Raw genomic sequence first — 22,602 nt, 5'->3', positions numbered from 1 at the left:
AGCTCTACATGCCAAGAACAGATGCATACTGGTAAGTAGCATTTTCCTTACTTTGCAAGATAACCTTTAAATTGCAGAAACAGCTGAAAAACACAGTTCTTCTGAGTAGGTAGCTCAGTTCGGGGCTACCGCTAGGCTGAAAACGACATTCAAACCATTCCAGCTGATCGCGTAGGTGTGAAGTCCGCTAAAGCAAAGACTGACTCCAAAACAGTACCGTTCTTGTTACAGCCGACACAATGGTGCAAGTCGGTCGGGATAACCGTCACAATTGTGTTGCAAAATGGAAGCGGTGCAGGGTGCTGTGCCCTCTCGATGTGATGCAGGCAGCGGCTCCGTGATTATCATCCAGATGGTGTCTGTGAGGCCAAGGCTTACAGTGCAGGGTGAGGCGGTGCTGGCAGGCTGCGCTGCAGGCGATGGAGCCGGTCGATATACCGGTTGGACAGCAACTGTGTTGGTGATGTCCAGGCTGGGTGAAGCAAGGCGGTGCGAATGTGGTGCCCACAGGACGCGGTGCGAGCAACTGCTCGGGGACGATCGTCAAGACTGCGTCGGTGAGACCAAGTACACGATGCAAAGTGCAGCGTTGCCTTCTGCAGGCTTTCAGGACACTGAATCCTGCGACTGACTCAGTGACAGTCTGTTGCCCATTTCTTCTACGGTGACTGAAACCAGCGGTTCCAGAGATGGTGCCCAAAAGGATGTTGAAGTCTTTACTCTTCCTGAGACCTCTTGAACATGAGGCTAGCTCCACTTCATGCTCTTCGAGATCTTCCTCACGCACGGGACCCAGCACACAGCAAAGTCCTTGTCCTTGGCAGAAACAGCCACTGCAGGCCAACCCCAGACTGCACACAGCAAAGAGGCAATACTTTTCCTCAGCTTCTCCAGCTCTTCTCTTTGGCAAATGTTCCTCTTGATATCCCAGAAGTGATCTAAAGTTCTGGGGTGTGAGCCCCAAAATGTATACAGCAAAATCCTTTGTTCTTTGGTGGCAGAGAAGCCCTGTGGCCAGCCAAAACCAGTTCTGTCCCCTCTGGTGCAGCTGCCTGTCGGGAGGTGGAGACTGCACTGTCCAAAGCAGACCAGGCCCATTCAGGTATGAAAGGAATCTCCTCCCCCTTCTCTAAATGCAGCCCAGGTCTATTCAGCCCAGCCCTTACTCGCCCTGGAAAGGCAGGACACACCTCAGCCCGCCCCCAAGTGGCTGTCTGAACAGAACTCACAACTCCAGCCCCTGCCACAAACCTAGCAGAGACCCACAGAATGGCTAAGCAAGAAAACACCCACTTTTTATAAGTGGTATTTTCAAACACATCATCCTCACTATAAGATGCATCCTGAGTTCAGGCGTACTAAACTTTCTTTTCCTATATTGTTCGCATGGGCAGTTATACTTCTAAAATGTTAGAAGTTAACTCCCCATTCCATCCTATGTGACAGATAGCCTTGCAATAGTGAAAAACAGCTTTGGCAGCATTTCACTATCAGGACATGCCACACACATCAGGGCATGTCCTACCTTTCACATACACTGCACCCTGCCCACAGGGGTACCTTGGGCCTACCTTAGGGGTGACCTGCATGTAAGAAAAGGGAAGGTTAGTGCCTGCAAGTGGGTGCACTTGCCAAGTCGGCGTGGCAGTACAAAACTGCGCACAGACACTGCAGTGGCAGGTCTGAGTTACAATTTACAGGCTTCTTGTGTGGGTGGCACAATCAGTGCTGCAAGCCCACTAGCAGCCTTTGATTTACAGGCCCTGGCAACCCACAGTGCACTGTACTAGGGACCTAACAGTAAATCAGATATACCAATCATGGAATCACCAATCATTAACCACAATTTACAGAGGGAGCACTTGCACTTTGGCTCTGAACAGCAGTGACAAAGTGCCTGAAGCATCTAGACCAGCAAAATCAAAGTCCAACACAGCAAAATACAGTAGGCAAAGGCTAAAAGTACAGGGGAAACCCACGCCAATTATGCCAGGTCTAACAGGCACTTTTTAGCCGGAGCTCAAAAGACAAAACCAGAATTTAATATCGTGCATTAAAGACCTTGATTCTAACTGTTTGATTAATTCTACAAAAAGGATTCAAAATGTATTTTCATGGTATTATGAGCATTAGAAAGGTGGACTGTCACTTGAACAGCAATAAGAGCAGTTTCTTCACAAATTAAATCTTTCAGCATTGTCTTGGGAAACTGCCGCCTGATAATTTCCCATTATTGTACATCGAGGTGAGGGAGGTAATAGAACAGCTGCCGGGCTGCAAGACTCCTTGCAAAGATGTTTTTTGTTTTGAATTTTACAAAACATTTTCTTTCTCTAGTCAACCCCTTGTCTATTCTTTTTAAAACTATACTACATGGGGCGAGGGGGGCGGTCCCTGATCCATTCAGCAAGGGTGTTCTGATTAACTTTCTGAAAAGCAGGAACTGTTCTGTGGAACAGACATCTTATATGCCAGTTGTGGTACTCAATTTCTATAAATATAGTTACTCCCCACCTCATTTCAGATTACCAAAACAGGTTTGTATCTGGAAGACATTATGTTCCAATACTCTTTGTCTGAATTTAGCCATGTGCTCACAGCTTACTCTATCCCACTTGATGAGGAATCACTTGATGAGTAAAAGGCTTTTGATCTTATGAGCTAGAAATGTTTATTTCTTACACTGGAGTAATTCCTCTTTCCTCCTCAACTTACAAGGGCAATATCTGCTCTTTGTGAAAGGGGCATCAGCGCCAATAATGTTCAGTAGATTATCTGCTAGGCAAATGTACCCGCCAGGGCTACCCCTCACTCTCTCCCTTATTATTTGCCTTTTTATTGAGCAGCTAGTTCAACATATTTGCCAGTGTAATACTATTTCTATACCTCTTTTTGCAATCTCAAAATTAACTTTTATGCAGATGGCTTTGCATTTTTTTTTTATCCCCAGTGAAAAACATATATGTATTGCTTGCGTTTAAGAGGCTGACATTTGTATCTTTAACCCATTTCATGACTTGCTGATTTTTAATTCTATTTGCAAACAAAACGTCTTTAATGTTGGCTTAAGGCAGACCTCTATATTTTGTGCGCATATTTGTTTTGTTGCATTTTTAAGAAGTTTGTGGAATTGAAGGAAATCATGGTGGTGAAGTTAGGTTACAGACAATTCATCATTGTTCCTTACCATTATCAAGTACTGATGGTAGAGGAAATTCTGCACATGCTTAATGCTGAATAGAATTCTGAAATAAATAAATATATATCCTGGTATTAGCCAATGGAACTGCCGCAGGCGCACAAATTCAACCTTCTTGGAAGGGAGCTGAGTAGATTCCGGTCTTTAAGAAGGGTGACCATTCACTACCCTCCAATTACAGGCCTATTAGCCTGATTGAGGGTGCTCAAAAGGTCTTTGCCCGCGCACTAATTATGAAGACTATGACTTGGATGAGAGACTGTAACATCTTGTCTTCTTTCGAAGCAGGGTTTAGGCTGAAAATCAGTACTATCGACCAGGTCTTTCGCTTCCTCCTATTGACCTGGAAAAAGTATGCTTTTTACCTGATCCCTAGGCATGAACTAAGGTGCGTTTTAAAGGAGATGGGCCTCCCCTCTGAGATCCTTGTGTTGGTCGTTTGTCTCCATGAGGCAACTACGCAAGGGTTCGTTGGGGTAGCCAAGGGCAATTGACTGACCCGATTAGAGTCCATAGGGGGTCTGACAAGGCTGTGTATTCCTACTCTTTTTTTAATGCTTTTTATAAATGGAGTGGTCCAATATCTTACTGATAATCCTGCTGATGCTCCTACTCTGGGTGGAGTCAAAGTAACAACTTTATTGTTTGCTGACGATACATTGATAGTCTCTAAGACTGCTTTTAGATCACTTTGAGGCCTTTTGTGGAATGAGAGGCTTGGAGGCCAATACCTCGAAGACCAAACTCCTAATGATGAATCCCCATAAATCATTTAAAGGCAAATTGACATTGGGCATTTCCCTGGAGAGAGTGACCACTTTTGATTATTTGGGTGCCATTCCCTCAGAGGAAATGGCCTGGAAGTATCATATCACGAAGCAGATTCCTCAGCAGAGGCAGACTACTGGGGCCCCAATTAAAGAGCATAGGACCTCCCAGAGCAAACCAGTAGGAGCCCCACTTCAGATTTATGATTGTAAGCTAGTGGGCTCAGCATTATATGGGGCCGAACTTTGGGGATTCAAAAAATTGAAGGGTCTTCTTGTGACCGAGAATACATTTTTGAGGGCCTTGCTCTCACTTCCCCAGAGCACCCCACCCCCTCCACCCGCTAATTTATTTTAATTTTTATTTATTTATAAAGTATTATATAGCACTAGCTAGACCCGTGGGTTTTGGAGCGCTTTACATACACAAAAGAAAAGAAAAAGTTGCACTACTTCGCAGGTCATAAGAATGCCTAAATATATAAGCAAAGACATCACACTTATGTATACAGTGAAGGAGAGAAAAACGCAGGTGGTTGAAACAGTCAGATAACCACGATCCTTGAAAGTCAAAGTGAGATGGGAGTCCATTAGGCTATTGATGTCTAGGTTGGATGACTTGGTCAGAAAAGTATTGGTTGAGGTGCAGTAGTTTCAGGTCCTTTTTGAAGCAAGAGAAGGAGGGGTTGCATCTGAGGTCAATAGGGAGTGTGTTCCACATCCTGGGAACATTACCTGAGAAGGATCGTCATTGGGTCGTTCTCCTTTTCAGTTTCAGGGGGGATGAGAAGAAGTGAGTTGGTGCTTCTCAGAGTTCTTGATTTTGCTGCTTTTACCAGTTTGCTCTTTAGATAATTGGGGGATTGGGTGTGAAGGGCCTTGTGCGTGATGCAGGCCAGTTTGTAAATACATCTGCCTTCCATAGGAAGCCAGTTGAGTGAGTTGAGGGTAGGTGTGATGTATTCAAATCTTTTAGCACCAGTTATGAGTCGAGCTGCCACATTAAGGACTGATCTTAGTGGGCCTTGGTGAGCTTTTTGTGAACCTGTTAGGATGGCGTTCCCATAGTCCAATTTAGAAAGGACTGAGGATTGTACGATTGTCTTGAGGTCATCCTGGGGAATGAAAGGTTTAATTTTCTTGAGGTGTTTTAGAGAGTAAAGCGCACCTTTTGTAGAGTTCTTGATGTGGTCTTTCATTGACAGGTTCTTGTCCAGGGTAATGCCTAGTGATTTTACCAAGTCAGATAGGATGAGGTAGCAGTTGAGAGCATCAAGATTCTTGAGCCAGTCTTGAATAGGTTGGTGGTTACTTTTTGGAGAGAACAGTATTAATTCCATTTTGTCCGGGTTCAACTTTAAGTGGTTTGTGTTAAACCAGGTATGGATCTTGGTAAGCGTGACATTGAGGTGTTGGTCATCATTGGTTGATTTGATTTTGTGGTATATTTGAGTTGCATCTGCATAAAGGTGGTATTGAACCGCTGCTTGCTTCAAAATAATTGCAAGGGGTTCCATGAAGAGATTTAAGAGCGATGGTGAGAGGATCGATCCTTGCGGGACTCCAAGTTTGACTCGTGTTGGTACCGAAAGGCAGGAGTTGATTATAATTTGTTGCGAACAGTGCTGAAGGAAGGAAGTGAACCATTCTAGTACTGTGCTATTAATGCCAGAGTGCCTCAAGTAGAGCTGGATGGTTTATTGTGTCAAATGCCGCTGATAAGTCAATAAGGATGAGGAGAAAGGCCTCACCTTCATCTAAGGCTCTGTGGATATCATCTGAAATATTGAGCATCGCTGTTTGTGCTACAACCTTTCCTGAAACACGATTGAAAGGTGTCAAGCAGGTTGAAGTCATCAATATGTTTGTTGAGTTGTTGGAGAACGCATGTCTCTAATGTTTTAGCAAGGAACGGAAGGTTGGAGATAGGTCTGAGGTTGTTGAGCTCGTTGGGGTCAGCTCCTGGTTTCTTGAGTATAGGGGTAATTTATCCTGATGTGTGAGAGGCATTGATGATTTTTGTCCAGAAAGGGGCAATGATGTGGTTGAGTTTTTTACTATTGTGGATGGGAGGGGGTCCATAGTGTGGGAAGTAGGCTATAATCTGGCAATTATATTGAAAATTTCAATTTCTGACATGAGTTCTAAGTTCGATCAATTAGTGCCATTCTTCAGTTGGAAGTGGGTAAGTTGTCCGTGGTATGATTTTGATCTGTTTGGGCAGGAGTGGTTAAAGGGGGGCAGGCTGCAAGGGAGGGAGGATTTGAGGTTTGGATGAAGGATTGCTCAATTTTTGTGATTTTTATCTGTGAAGAAGCTGGCGATTTCTTCGCATCTATCCTTGGTGGCTAATATTTCTTGTGGGGATGTGCTATTTGTTTGACTTTTAACAATGTTGAAGAGTTCTCTAGGTCTATTCTTCGCTTGGTCTAGTTGGGTGCGGAGGAAGGTGGCATTTTCTCTAAAAATTTGTTTTTTATATGTCAGTCGGGTTGACCTAAGTTGTGCCAGGTGGAGAGTCGAAGGGTTTAGTCTCCAAGTCCTTTCCGATTGTCTGAGTTGTCGTCTTTCGTTATTAAGATCTATTTTGAACCAGGATTTAGATTTGGTAGATCTCAAATTTTTGATTTTGAATGAAGCTACTTGATCTAACACCTCTGTCATTGCAGAATTAAAGTGGGCTGTGAGGTCCTCGGCCGTCATATTGGAATGCTGGGGTTGTAGGTGGGCATGAATCCTGGATTCCAGTTTGGTTATAGGGACTCCTTTGATGTTCCTGGTCCTGTGCTTTGGTTTGTCAGATCGTATTGGTTGGTTTCTGACATGTGAGTTAATATTAAATAGTATGAGGGGGTGGTCAGACCAGTCAGTGGGAGAAATCGATCTCGGAGAGACCAGCTCATTTTTGGTGATGATCGTATCCAGTTTTGCTCCTTTGATATATGCTGGTTCATTGCATAGTTGTTTGAGGTTGGTAATTTCAAGCAGGTTTAAGAGGTTCTGTGCTGTGGTGTCTTCTGGGTTGTTCCAGTGGATATTGAAGTCACCCAGGAACACGTCTTCGTGTCTGTTAGGGAGAAGTGAGTTATTAGGTATGTTAGTTCTTCAGTAAAGATGGTACGTTCACCAGGAGGATGGTAGATGGTGTGAAATTTGATGGGTGTGGTGCCTTTGACTGTAAGTTCAACACCTAGGTACTCAAGAGTCCGGTATTCTGTGGATTTTAATCTGGTAAGCTGTATTCCTTCTTTGTGAATGATGGCTAGACCGCCACCTGTTTTGATCGGTCTGTCGTGTCTGATGATGTTATAGCCTGGAGGGGTGAGAAGGTCTAGGATGGGGTAGAATGGCCATTGAGCCAGGATTCTGTGAGGAATGCGATATCGCAAGTATAACTTCAGCAAGATCTGTGGCGTGTTGTACTGCTTATCTTTAGTTGAGGAGCATGCACGATAGAGGACGGGGAGCCTCAGTGTTTGTGTGTTCTGTATGTATAGAAGTTTATAGAGCAGGTGTTCTGGTCGAGAGGGCAGGTCTAGGGATTCTATTTGTGCTCACTATAACAAGGATTGCAAAAGGGGCCATGTTCTTGCTTATTGCGAGGTACGAGTCGTTGATCTCCTCTGCTTCTCGTTCTGAGATAGGGCAGAGAGTTTGGCTAGGTAGATGAGCCTGATTCTTCATACGGTTGGAGGGCCATAGTGTACTCAGTGGGGTCATGGACGAGGCTGTATGGTGGGGGAGGTGTGTAGCTACCCAGAGTGTGTGAGCAAGGTGGCTTAATCCGGTTAGGGAGGTCTTGTTGTAGGTGTAGGATATCTGCTGCTAGGAAGTCTATTTTCTGTTCCATTCGGGTCAGTAACTGGGTAAGTGCTCTGAAAGGGCATAATGCCTTCATCTGTGGCAGTGTATGACTAGGGTCAGTAGAAGGAGAGAGTAGTAGGTTGTGGGATTCACAGGCATCATTGGGATTAGGAGTGGGGATAGATTGGACGTGAGGTGGCGGGTCGTTGTTGCTTCTGGTCAAGCGGTTAGGCAGAGGTGTTGTGGGTCTTGGGTCCAAGGGAGGGGATTGAGCAATAGTTAGGAGGAAGTCCGTTAAGATAAGATATGGGTAGACCCTCAATAGTGAACAGATCTAGGCAATGTCCCCTACTTTTTTGGCTGCGTCTGAAATCAACTCCTGAGCTCCTCCCATATGCTGCTGCACTTGATGAAGTTTGTGCGCTTGACTGCTTTAAGAAAATTGGTTGGTTCGCTAAGGTAAGGCCCTGCACTCTACAATAGGGCTGGGGAGTTTGTGGGACACTAAAGACCTTGCGCTTTTGCCTAGTAAAGAACTGATCAAGAACCAATATTGAATCTGGGTGGCACAGACTTCTTTCCGTCTCTTATCCATCTTAGGGCTGCCTCACATTGGATTTCATGGAGTTTAAACTGTTAAGTGTGAGAAGTTGGCCTGGCATATGAGGTCCACTATTCTAGTGGGCACCTTGCACCAGTCCAAACGACCCTTATTGATAGGTTTAGATAACTTTTATAGAAAGCTATTCTAGTGGTAGCTGTGGAGAGCAGCCTTCAGGCTAAGTCTTGAAGGAATGTAAAGCAGCTTGTTTTACCAGTCTATAATCATGAATGATCAAATGAAAGGAGAACCACACCAGGTATATATCAAATATATACGTATTTACTTTAAACAAAACCTCTAGTCTCTTTATGAGGCTAGAAGTAAATGTACAATACAAGAACTTAAATAGCACATAGTAAATTAGCACAGTATACGTTTTGCCCTAGGGGCCTCACAAACCATATAATAAGAAAGTGGTATAAGTACCGCTCTGAGCATAGAGACAAGGCTGAGGGCCTGTAGAACCGCTGGGGCAACCAGGAACCACCCAAGGTAGGGACGCAGGAGACCCACGGGGGACGCGTGCAGTGTCTAAACACAGACGCAAATCACCATTGACTTCTATGGAGAAAGTTAAAGTTACAATTTTAAAGCATAAGGACACTTGGGAGTGGACTACGGTAAAACCCCTTCAGTACTGGACACTTTGAGAGTGAAGACCCACGGGAGCACCGGAGTAGTCGTGTTACCTCACTCAGGTGTCTTTTCATGTCTGGTTTTGTCGTCGTTTCCTATGGAGAGCTGCAAAGAAGTGCTGCAGGCGACCAGGTGAAAAGTGTCCAGGTGGATCCAATGGTGGATCGGAGATCTGAAGAACCTGAAAGCAGAGGGGACAGAGTCTGGGTTACTAGCCAGTGACCAGGAAGGCGACAAGAAGATGCCAGCCAATGTCGGGTGATTTGAGGTGATGTAGGTGAAGCTTGACTCTTCAGCCACGAGGACCAGGAGCTGGATTCGAGCTGTCCCACGTCGCATGTCGAGTGCTGCAGCCTCGGTATCTGGATTGGACCCAACCAGCCTTGGCAACAGCAACCCACGCAAGATGGAAAGATTGGCTTCGGAGCAGACCAGCAAGGTCTGAGGGACTCACCCTTTGGAGGGGAGTCGGGGCACGTCTGGAGCAATCAGGGAAGCCCAAGAAACAAACTATTTACCTTTGTGGGGACCCACAAGTCGACGGACTAGGGATCGCGAAGGAGCCTCGAGCAGGAATGACAAAAGCCGGCCCACGGAACACTTGTGGAGTGTTGTCCCACAATCTTCAGTGTAAAAGGTGCTCCAGGCTTGGAGCCCAATGCACAACTTCGGGAAGTCGATGGACTAGCAAATGTGCTGGATGCCCAGGAGTCCCGGTCCCACGTCTCTCGTGATGGCTACAGGTCACAGCTTTGCTGGGGACTCGTGTCGGCCTTGGAGATGTCTGGAAGTCTGTGTCCAGTGTCGCAGATTCTTCAGGATCAGGCGGGAGCCTCGAAAATGCAGACCGGCAAGATGCTTCTTTGGTGCATGTTTGAACAGGGTAGTCACTCCTTGACCCCAAGGGAGATTTGTTCCGTCTTCCAGTCGATATGGAATGTCGAAGGTCCAAGATATGTTTCAGAGTTTCGTCCAGGGTAATCTAAAGTCCTAGGAACTGGGTTCCTATACTTATACTACGTTTAGGGGTTGGACTAACTAAGGTCCCACCTATGAGAGGACCTTACACCCCTTCCCCTTTGTCCAGTTTCGAGCCAGAGCTGGGGCTGAGTGCCCCAGCAACCGTTTTGAACTGGGAAATGCACTGGGACACCTTGTGTGACCCAGGCACTGTCTGGAAAGCATTCACTGAATGCACCCACCCTGCCCCAATACACTAAAGCCTGTCTGGGAAGGTGCTGGCACCTCCCTGGACCGGAAACCTATTGTCCAGGCCTCCCCTGCCGGAGTTTTGTCCAGCAGCAGGAGGTCAGACTCGTGTCTGTGGCAGCAGCATCCATTTGTGATGCTGGGGCTCTTTTAAACTATTACCGGGTAAGTAAGTGTGTACATGTCTTCTCCCTCTAGAACAGTGGAATTCTATCCCCGCCGCCATGACTGGCGGGGGTGGGGGGGGGGGGTTTATTTCCAATGTGTTTTACACCAAACACAACCTGTTTTGATGCAGCAATTCCAAAGTTAGCATTTACCGCGAGGTTATAATGCACTTAAGAGTATATGGTATGGCTGTATCATAGAACAGCTAAAGGAAGGGATTCCGAAAGCTGCAGAGGGGCTCAGCTCATGCTTGGGCACCCTCTGACACAAAACCAAGCACTCTGCCTTCAGGATTGTCAAGGCCTGCTATAGGAGTGACTTATAGGTTTATATGTGTATATATATATATGTGTGTGTATATATATGTGTGTATATATGTGTGTGTATATATATATGTGTGTGTATATATATATATGTGTATATATATATATATGTGTATATATATATATGTGTATATATATATATATGTGTATATATATATATATATATATGTATATATATATAATTACCTACTGGCGATAGCCAGTAGGTATATATAGTTAGGATTTTTTCTCTATGGAACTTTTGAAAATTCTATGTCTAATAACGTAGGCGTTTGTGGACGGAATTGGCTGAAATTTTCAGGAAAATGGCACATTTTGTTTCTGAGCAGCCCCTGAAAATTTGGGGGGGGGGTCGTCAAGGGGGGGGGGCGAGAAAAAAGGGGGGTCCCAAAACGCGTTTTTCCCATTCATTTTTCCATAGGGCGGTTGGCCTCACTTTTAGCTCGAACGGCTGAATGGATTTGCACGAAACTTGGCAAAATTGTAGGGACTGTTAGCCCGATGTGCCTTTGCTAGGTCTCAATATATGTGCTTCAGTGGATTTTGAGAAATTAACATTCAAAAAAAGATATATATCTGTAACAGCGCTCCGGGCAGCGCTCCGGTTCGCGTACTTTTCGCGTAACGGAACTTTGCGATGCGAAGCTGATTGGCTCTCCGGTGTCTGTCAACATTCTAAACAGTCCAGAGCGGCCGCCATCTTGTCTCTCGGTAGGATCGAGAGACAAGAGGAGGCCAAAACAAAGGGGGAAATGAAGGAAAGGGGGCAAGGTAGACCCCTTCTGACCCCCTAGGATTGATGAGGGGGATATTAAAGGGTCCCGCGGGGCCAAAAAAAAATAAAAAAAAAATTCTGATTTTTTCCCTGTTGAGACGCGTCTTGGTACGCGAACCGGGCAGCTAACCGGGAAGCTAACCGGCAGTGTAACGGGAGTCGGAGGAGTAGTTGATTGGCTGTCAACATTGTAAACAGTCCGGAGCGGCCGCCATCTTGTCTCTCGGTAGGATCGAGAGACAAGAGGAGGCCAAAACAAAGGGGGAAATGAAGGAAAGAGGGCAAGGTAGACCCCTTCTGACCCCCTAGGATTGATGAGGGGGATATTATAAAGCCACGCGGGGCCCAAAAAAAAAAAATCCGATTTTTTTCGCCGTAGAGACGCGTCTTGGTATGCGAACCGGGCAGCTAACCGGTCAGCTAACCGGCAGTGTAACGGGAGTCTGAGGAGAAGCTGATTGGCTGTTAACATTGTAAACAGTCTGGAGCGGCCGCCATCTTGTCTCTCTGTGGGATCGAGAGACAAGAGGTGGAAAAAAAAAAGGTGAAAATGAATGAAAGGGGTAAGGCAGACCTCTCCTGAACCCCTAGGATTGATGAGGGGGCTATTAAAGATCCCTGCGGGGCAAAAGAAAAAACATTTGTGATTTTTCGCGGTAAAGGTGCTTCCCGGTATGTTAACCGGGCAGCTAACCGGCAGCGTAACGGGAGTCCGACATATTGTGTTTTTTGAACGTTTGTGATATGTGCACGTGTGGATTTTGTCTAATTAAGGTTAAAAAAATATATATATATATCTTTAAGCGTGCTCTGGCGCGCTTACGTTTTGGGTTTGGTTTGCGCTGCAGAGACGATACGTCACGGTTATGCGATGCATCATGAGGCGTCTCACGGGCTACGTGATACTTCACGTAATAAAGAATATATTTCACAGCTATAGATATTAGCTTTTAAAAAACCAATGAAATTCACAGAAAAAACCATAGGTTATAGACCATATATAGTTAGGAATTTGCATTTACAAAACCTTGAAAATTCACTGAAAAAACCATAGGTTATAGACCATATATAGTTAGGAATTTGCATTTACAAAACCTTATTTTACTCACACAAAACCATTGAAATTCCATATATAGTTAGTTGCACTAACTATATATCGCGGACCCGCAATCCACTGCTAATGATGTCACATATTACATCATTCATGACATGGTCAGTGACATCACTGATGACATCACTGATGACATCTCAAATGACATCACTGATGACATCACTGATGACATCTCAAATGACATCACTGATGACATCACTGACATCTCATTTGACATTACTGATTACATCACTGATGATATCATTTATGTGATAATACATCTTCAGACTCTAATATAACCTTAGATACACTCAGTGTAAACAGGCACTCACAGACTGTCACACATCCATAGAGTTACTCACACACCTAGTCAGTCATGCAAAGAATCAATCACATCTCCATTTCATCAACTATACAGTTATACACACCTTACTTATTCAAACATATACTAAGACATATTTACTCTCTTATACAATCCCTGATACAAGTTCACAATGATTCATACAGCCACTCTCACATTCACTGGCTCTTATGTTCAGTTATTTATATATGTCAACTCTCACATGGACTGTGTTTTACATATGTACTTACTTTGACATGTAGCACTGAGATATCCATTCACTCACGCACACAGTCAACTGTCCAAACAGCTGTTTCTACATGCACTTTTGAACCCATACACCTAGGGAATCAACTGCTCACACATCTATGCACAGAGTTATACACCTCCCAGCCACCCACACACATACTCAGTCTCCCATACAAATACTTGGGCAACCATTCAATAACCCATATAGTTACTGATATAGCTACTGATTTAAACATGCAGCAGTTTACAGAACAACATATATGATTGCCAAATTAAGACACTTTAATCACTAACCCATGCACTCAGTGAGACACATTTAATCATTCGCTCATACAGTCAGTCATGCACCTACTAAATCCTTCATCCAGACACTTATACATCCACTCATTCTTCAATATGTAAGACATATTTTAACTTTACAGAAACATACAGTCACTGGGTGTTGTCATCAGTGATGTCATCAGTGATGTCATCAGTGATGTCATTTGAGATGTCATCAGTGATGTCATCAGTGATGTCACTGACCATGTCATGAATGATGTAATATGTGACATCATTAGCAGTGGATTGCGGGTCCGCGATATATAGTTAGTGCAACTAACTATATATGGAATTTCAATGGTTTTGCGTGAGTAAAATAAGGTTTTGTAAATGCTAATCCCTAACTATATATGGTCTATAACCTATGGTTTTTTCAGTGAATAGATATATAGATATATAGATATATATATATATATATATATATATATAGATATATATATGTAGATATAGGTATACTATATCTAAAGAGGTACACGTACCACCTTACCCAGGCTGCAGTAGCATACCTGTGGTGCCATTTTGGAAGGCTTCCCAGGGGTGGCATAATACATGCTTCAGCCCGTGGTAGGTCTTTGGGGTACCTATGCCCTTGGTACCTAAGGTACCATATACTTGGGACTCACAAGGGTTGCCCAGTAACCAATCTGGAGTGTACCTAACGTACATGCAATACATTTAGAGAGGAAGCAGCTAGGCTGGGATGCTGGTTAGCAGGCCCACAGCCAGACTAAAGTCGATAAATCAGTGAAACACAGCAAAAAGTGGGGTTAACCATAGTAAGCAGATCCTACTCTCCTACATTAAGTGTTTATGAACAATACCTAGAGGCCATCACGATTCCACAGGATAGGAAGCTCTACATGCAATTTAGATTTGGCTCCCTTCCTGTGAATTCCTTCATAGCTGCTTGGCGGCAGCCCCACAACCCCCCCCCCCTCTCCACCCCCAACCCCCTCAACCCCGCCCCCCCAACGCAGTATTACCCAGGTTGTTCCCTTACGGTTGAGACAACTAGCCATATTTTCTTTGTGTGTACCATGTGTCATTCCCCAGAACTAAATAGCTATCCCCTGTTTGTAGGCTGCTTGGACCTCTGTCATCAAGAAGCGTTGCGTATTTTTAAATCCGACTCTAGGCTCTTAGTTGCTTCCGCAGTTGGTAAGTTTCATGGTAAAATGTGGATTATTAGAAGGTCTGCATCAAAAATGTGATTGCATGTATTTTTTTCTTTCTTCAATTTTACGTTCATATGTCTTTTAGCTTTGACCATTGAGTCATTTGTAGTACTGTGAATGCATAGCAAGCCATGCTGCACAGTTTTATCGCGGCATAGGCTTTTGCTCTCATAGCCCTAATCACCTTGAATGTTATTTTAACTGGTTATATTAATATCCGGTATAACTAAATTAGTTGGAACTTGATATCTTGTAGCTAATTACCTTTTATTATGCTTTTATTCTGGATCTTTGTACTGTATGCATTTGCACTTTTATGGTCGTAATGACAGAAATAAAGTTTTATGATGATGATGAGAATTCTGAAATGATTACAAGGAAGTGAGCAAATTTGAGGAATGAAAACCATGTTTTAATGTTTGAAAACTGTAAGAACCCAGTCTGCCTGGGCAGTTTATTGCATGTATCGCCTACTGCTACCTACCACTTCATTAACAATGATTTGTAGGCAAAAGCAGGATCTTTCAAATGGAAGGCAACATGCCATTGATTAAAAATTCTAAGCTGATTCTTAACAATCCACACGTAACTTTGTAAACCATGTTATTTAAATTTGGCTTTATTACCATGAAACCCTATTATAGAATTTAGTTTTGCAGACCTGACCGAGTAAATTATCTTTTTGATGAAACAACCCAATTACTGGCTTAATATTTAAATGCTGGTTTATCTTTTAAAGATTTGTGCTGCAAAATATAGTTATTTACTAGTAACACCAGTTTGGGAGCTAGAGTTCACATATAGATTCATGCGTTTCCCTCCCAGTCTTTCCATGAGGCAAATATTGCCACATTTGAATGGCTTTACTGAAAAATAGAAAGTTAAATCAAATCCATGAAGGTTGTGCACTACATGCTTCACAGTCTATTTAAAGACACAGCCTTCATCATGACCTACAGGTTTGTTTTTTTAAAACAAAAAAAATCTACATCGTCCCACTATCACAGATGTATGCAAGTTTGCAGATTTATAATCGATATCAAGCAGCAAAACCAGTGTTTCAAGTAAGTATTCTATAAATATGTGCTTGCTTTTTCATATTAACATTGGCATGGCATCTAATTTATAGCAGGATGGCTCAAGGTTTAAGAAAGCAACCATCTTCTACTGCAACTTTCATACAGTGAAATGTTTTTAAATCATCGACATCAAATGTATTCTTTTTGTAAAGATAAGCTTTTCCTCTGATAGATTCATAGTTAATCTGATTTGAAAAGCATTGTCATTCTAGGATAGTAACTTTGATCTCGCGAAAGCTCACCTTTCTGTCCTCAATGTACACTTGCAGAGGCTAACCTTCGCAAGTTTGTGTAGTAATAGGAGATTATAATTAAACATTGAAATTACTTACCTTTGTTTTTACCTTTTTTTTCATAGACATTCATATTGAATCTTTCTACTGCCCTAGAGAAGCATGTGAAGTGTGATATCCGGGAAGATGCTAGGTTGTTTTACAAAACTAAAGTAAGTTGAACACAATATTCTTTACTTTCTAAGGCATCAGAGACACTAGCCAAATCAATAATTGCTTACTTTCCAAATAACTCCTCATTGATGTGAGAAGGATTGTCTTTCTTTACTGTGTCCTAGCTTTTGAGTTTAACTAGTGGAGTTAAAAGTTCAAATCTGATCCATATTCTTAGTTCTTGCTGTGTGTGATTTGGAAATTTCTAGACGACTTAATTGATTTTTATAGATTTTGCCAAGTAATTGATATGTTTCACAGATTCAAAGTTAATTTAACTATCACATCTTCAGCACTAGGGCTCTTTAGGAAAACCAAGCAGACAAGGGCAAGGGTTGCAATACTTTTATCTGAAAGAGAACCGTTAGTGATAGATTCCTTATATTAGAATTACCCCAGGCGTCAGACTGGATCCGGAAAGTTTTTGTCAGCAGTACCCCTGCGCGTCGGAAAATGGCGTTGTGCGACTCCCCGTCCGTCGTAGGCGTCGTGATCTCCGGGATGATTTTGCAGCAGCTACTCAGACGCCGCCCTCGCACACTGACGTCAGTTCTTTCTTTTTCCGTGCCAGCAAGCGCAGATCCAGAGAAAGCGGTACCCCAGTCCAGTTTTTTGGGACTTTTTTCTTGGTCTTTGAGTCTTTGACTCCTGGTGTATAGGGATGCCCGGTTTCAAGTCTTGCAAGGTTTGTCCCCGTATGATGTCAGTGACGGACCCGCACCGCAAGTGTCTCTACTGCCTGGGGCGTGACCACAACCCTGCATCGTGCCCCGACTTCCGGGCCATGGCTCCAAAAACTTTGCGGGAGCGGTCCCAAAAGTTACTTGAGGCCCGGGAGTCGGCTCCGCGCCGTTCAAGGTCCCAGTCCCGTGGGAGGTCGAGTGACCGGTCGTGGAGCCGCTACCATCATTCGACAAAGTCTTCGCACTCTTGGTCAGGTAAGACGAAGCACAAGAAGTCGAAGTGACGTCTCTCTTTGCCTTCCCCATGCCTGTCCCGCAACACGGCTCAGGGTGCGGGTGGTGCCTCCCCCTCGGCTCCGGCGGAGCCTCAGTAGTCGCAGTCGGCCTACCCGCCCTTCCCGGGTCCTTCGGCGACTCCGGCCCAGCTGCAGGAATTTCTGTCAGCCATGGGACACCTCTTTGGCCCACCGGGCCCCACCTGCATGCTTTCGGGCCCCATGGGTCCAACTGGGGGTCTTCGCCCTTCTTCGTCGGTGGCTCTGGCCCGACGGCATCGACGGCTCTGGCCTCGCCACCGCGAGACTCCCATGGATCCATGCAAGGATCCCAGCCTATGTCGGTTGACCTCGTACGACCTCCACTGACATAGACTTCTACGGCACCGCCACCGGTGTCGGCCGGTCCTCTTGGATGGAACGTGGCCCGACGCCATCGCCCGGCCCCGGGCGACCCTATTTTCCTCTCCCAACACCCTACCCCTGAGAGCTTGGTTGTCCAAGCCTATGCATTCCCAAGCGATTTCCTTCCGCACGTTTGGACAGGGAATCCAAGAAACTGGAGCAGTTTGGGAAGAAGATTTTCTCTTCCGCCAGTTCAGGACTGCGGTCTGTGAACACTGCATGTCTCTTGGGCCGTTATTCCTACTCTGTGTGGGATACAGTGGCACAGGTGCTGCCTTAGTGACCGGAGGAGGCCCGGACGGTGCTCTCCCAAGCTATCGCTGAGGGGAGAGATGCAGCCAAGTTCACGATCCGTTGTGGCCTTGATACCGCCGACTCGCTGGGCAGAGCGATTTCCACAACAGTGGCGCTACGCCGTCATGCCTGGCTGAGAACCACTGTTTTTTTGGGGGATGTCCAGAACACTCTGATGGATATGCTTTTTGATGGCACTCTCCTTTTTGGCGACAAGTCAGATAGTGCATTGGAGCGCTTTAATGATTCCTGGGCTACGGCCAAGTCCTTGGGCCCTTGGCCATGCACAATCCTTCGGCACCTGTTTTTCGCTCCTTTCGTGGCCAAGGAAGGGGCGCCCAAACATGTTTGTTTCAAAGCCACAGGCCGGCACAGTAACAGTCTCAGCGCAGCCGCGGACGTGGGACCCACTGAGGTGGGTCAAGTGGCCAGCGGATGGGTCAATCCACCACCTCCCCTGCCACCACTGCCTCCAAACCTTCCTAGTCCGGTGTTTCAGGTCCACCAAACGCCAGTGGGTGGCAGGATTCACCATCACCTCCCCCACTGGCGCACCATCACTACGGACAGGTGTGTTTTAGAGATTGTCCGAAGGGGCTACTCCCTCCCCTTCGAGACCACCCCTTCAGCCATGCAACCTCAGTACCACCGCTTGTTGGGGGATCACTTGGCACTGCTCCAGCAGGAAGTGGCAGCCCTGTTGGCCAAGGGGGCCATCGAGCGCGTTCCGATGACAGAAGTGGGTCATGGTTGTTACTTCCATTACTTCCTGGTTCCAAAGAAGGACAAGGGCCTGCGTCCTATTTTAGACCTTCGGAACGTCAATCGCTTCTTCCGGAAGGAGAAGTTCAAGATGCTCACACTTGCTCAGGTCTCGTCTGCCCTAGACCCGCAAGACTGGATGGTAGCGTTGGACTTGGAGGACGCTTATTTTAATATCCCGTCTTGCCGGCCCACCGGCGTTACCTGCGGTTCACCGTAGGCCGTGAGGACTTTCAGCTCACCGTGCCCCCTTTTGGCCTTTACCAGTGCCCCTCCGGTGTTCACAAAAGTGATGGCGGTGGTCGCAGCTCATCTGCGCATATCAGGGGTTTCAGTCTTCCCCTATCTCGATGAATTGTTGTTGAAGGCGGGCTCGCCCCAAGCAGTTGTCTCCTACCTCCAGACTACAGCTGACCTCCTGCATTTGCTGGGGTTCTACATCAACATGCCGAAGTCGCATCTTATTTCTTCTCAGAAGCTCGTCTTCATCGGTGCAGTTCTGGACACGGCACAATTTCGGGTTTATTTTCCCAAACAGCGAGTCCAGGACATTCGGGCTATGATTCCGATCGTTCGGCCCTGGGTTTCGGACAGAATGACCTTGAGGCTGCTGGGCCTCATGGCCTCCTGCATCCTGCTCACCAACCATGCCAGATGGCATATGCAGGCTCTGTAGTGGGACCTGAAGTTCCAGTGGGCACAGCATCAAGGGGACCTGTCTGAGTACGTCCAGATCTCTGAAGGCACTTCACAACAGTTGCAGTGGTGGCTCACGAACCGGCATTGGGTCAGCGGCAGATCACTCTCCCTTCCCCAACTGGAGCACACAGTGTTGACGGATGCGTCCCTCCTGGGATGGGGCGGCCACATGGTAGAGGTGGAGAACAGAGGCCTCTCGTCTCCGGCGGAGTCCAGGCTCCATATCAACCTTCTGAAGCTCCTGGCGACCCTACACTAAAGGCATTCCTTCCCTCTGTCAAGGGGAGAGTAGTGCAGGTGTTCAGACAACACCACCGCCATGTGGTACTGCAACAACCAAGGCGGGTTGGGGTCAGGAGACTCAGCGTCTTTGGACATACCTGGAACATCAAGGCATTTCCTTGGTGGTTCAACACTTGACAGGTTCTTTGAACGCCAGGGCAGACGAACTCAGCCGCAGGTGCATGATGGATCACGAATGGTGTCTTCACTCGGAGGTGTTGTAAGCAGGGGAAACCCAATAAACCCTTGTAGGCTTGGGCAATATATGATTGAAGTCAGAATGTGCTACAAGGGGTTTGTTTGGAAAATTCTTGATTTGATTTGATTAATGAGTTGTACAAACGTAACACACTCAGTAGTATCCACAGTTTGTGCCAAAGCAACATTGAAGGAGATGACTTTTCCCAGACGAACACATTAGATGCCGTTCGATACTTCTGCTCCAAAACGATTGTCTTTCGAATTAACTTGTTTGATAGTTGAAACCAGGCCAACGGATGTGGTCCGACCTTTGAATATTAAAGACTTCAACCGTGGTTAACAGTGCGTCCCACGCTTTCTGCTTTCTAAGATTTATCTTGGCCTTCCATCAGTCATTACAGGGAGTACTGTCAGCATTGAATAAATATCGTCCTGATGATGGTCTATTTGACGACTGCAGCCTAGACCGGAACGTCGACACTCCGTCATCTCCTTCAATGTTGCTATGACACAAACTTACAACCATTATTTATTGATTAAGTTAGGTTGTTTGCTTTATTCATGAGGAGTTGATGATTTTTGTTATGAACTATAGAGAAAACATTGTCTATCTTTGTTCATGACCTTTTGCTCGAATTTATTTTGTATCCATCTCCCCAAAAATTCTTTTGCAGTAAAAACTTTGAAATATAATTTTTTGCTCTATGCGTTCTCTTTTTTCTCCTTCCATCAATTGATTTACCCTTGTGCAATAAGATTGTTATCCTGTGGATACTGCTGAGTGTGTTACGTTTATACAACTCATTAATCAAATCAAGAATTTTCCAAACAAACCCCTTGTAGCACATTCTGACTTCAATCAATCACTCGGAGGTGGCGCAAGGTCTCTTTCAACAGTGGGGAGAGCCTTGGTTAGATCTATTAGCCACCGAAGAGAATGTGCAATGTTGGCAGTTCTGCGAGTTGGAATTTCCAAGGCGGCACTCGCTCGGCGACGCTTTTCATCACGAGTGGAGTTGTGGTCTATTGTACGCCTTCCTATACCACTTCTATCCAGAGTGCTGAAGAAGATCAGGCGCAACCGGGTCCAAGTCATTCGTTTGGCCCCGGACTGGGCTCGAAGAGTTTGGTATCCTGAGCTACTCAGTATGAGCGTGGATCCCCCAATCCGACTGCCTCTTCGGGAGGATCTTCTGTCGCAGCAGCAGGGGACCGTTCTCCGCCCGAACCTGTCCAGCCTCCACCTTCTTGCAAAGAGATTGAGTGGCGATAGTTGATTCCATTTGACTTGCCTCCTGAAGTCTGTGATGTCATTCTGGCAGCCAGGCGACCCTCCACTAAATCGCTATACGCTTGCAGGTGGAACAAATTTGCGGCATGGTGCACAGCAAAGGCTGTAGATCCCCTTTCTGCCCCTCTTTCAGAAGTCATTTTGTTCCTTCTTTCTTTGGCCTGGCAGGGCTCTGCTCTGGGCACTATTAAGGGCTACCTTTCAGCAATTTCGGCATTTCTCAGGCTCCTGATCAGTCCTCTCTTTTCAAGTCCCCTGTCGTAAGTAGATTTCTCAAAGGCATTACTCACCTTTTCCCTCTATTCCGGTTGTGATGCTGCAGTGGGACTTGAATCTTGTTCTTACTTATATGATGTGCGCTCCTTTTGAGCCGCTTCACAACTATCCTCTTTGTTTACTGACTTTAAAAACTGCTCTCCTGGTTGCCATCACCTCCGATAGGCGCGTGAGTGAGCTCTAGGCTCTTTCCTGTAAACCTCCTTTTCTGTCTGTTCATCTGAACAAGGTTGTGCTCCGCACTAGTCCGTTCGGAGAGATGGCTTCTTTGGCCATTTTGTTCTCCGTGACTTTCTGGTGTGATCTTTGTTCGCAGACCCACCACCGGGGTTGGTATTGCTGGGGTATTTATTCTAAGGTAAGGAATCTATCATTAAACTGTCTCTTTCAGATGCACAAGTGACTTACCTTCGGCAATGATATATCTGTAAGAGACATTAGTTAGTGATAGATTCCTTACCGGCCCACCCATCCTCCCCGTTCTGTGAACTGATTTCTAGGGTTGAGGTCATCCCTTTCAGGGCCCTAGTTTCAATGCACCAGTTTTCAGTATCTTGCATGGCTCTGCGTTCCTGGCGCGGAAAGTTGTGTTCCTGTCTGGACGTCAGTGAGCGAGGGTTGCGGTCTAAGTAGCTTCTGCGACGTCATCCCGGCAAGCACCTATGACGGACGCGGAGCCGCACGGCGCCACCTTCCGACGTGCAGGGGTACTGCTGACAAACTTTCCTGATGCAGTCTGATGCCTGGGAGTAATTCTGAGGTAAGGAATGTATCACTAACTAATGTCTCTTACAGATATATCGTTGCAGAAGGTAAGTAACTTAATTTAATTTAATAACGATTTCTAAAGCGCCTGGTGACCCAAGGGCATCCCCGCGCTATAAGAATTGTGATCCTGTTGAGGGGGAGGGAGAGAGGAGAGACACTTATTGAGGGGCTCTATTTAGGGAATAGGTGTGTCTTTAATTTTTTGCGAAATACCAGGTAGTTGGGTTCAAGTCTGAGGGAGCGAGGAAGAGCGTTCCATCCAGCAGCTGCTTGAACGGAGAATCGTCGTCCTCCTGTGCGAGTCCTTTTGAATCTAGGAGTATTGGCCAGGTTCTCATTCTGGGATCGTAGGGATCTGGGTGCTGTGTAGGGGGTGATCATGTTGCTAAGGATCGCCGGGCCAGATCCGTTGATCAGCTTATGTGTCGTGCACATGGCTTTAAATTGTACCCTTTGGCGCACAGGGAGCCAGTGCAGAGCT

At 45.7% G+C, this 22,602-nt stretch overlaps 1 protein-coding gene across 3 annotated transcripts in view; it reads left to right on the top strand.

The window, feature by feature from the left end:
• Positions 1 to 22,602, top strand: part of SLF2 (SMC5/6 complex localization factor 2) — a 404,246-nt gene that overhangs the window by 351,755 nt on the left and 29,889 nt on the right. For all 3 annotated transcript variants that reach the window (XM_086922683.1, XM_086922686.1, XM_086922685.1), the window contains one exon: positions 16,098 to 16,184. In XM_086922683.1, the coding sequence (XP_086778809.1) occupies positions 16,098 to 16,184 (87 nt within the window). The remainder of the gene's footprint in view (positions 1 to 16,097; positions 16,185 to 22,602) is intronic.

Source organism: Lissotriton vulgaris, chromosome 5 (genome assembly GCF_964263255.1).
Source record: "Lissotriton vulgaris chromosome 5, aLisVul1.2, whole genome shotgun sequence".
Classification (NCBI taxonomy): domain Eukaryota; kingdom Metazoa; phylum Chordata; class Amphibia; order Caudata; family Salamandridae; genus Lissotriton; species Lissotriton vulgaris.
Note: the sequence above shows the minus strand (reverse complement) of the source record. Positions and strands in the feature narration are given on the sequence as shown.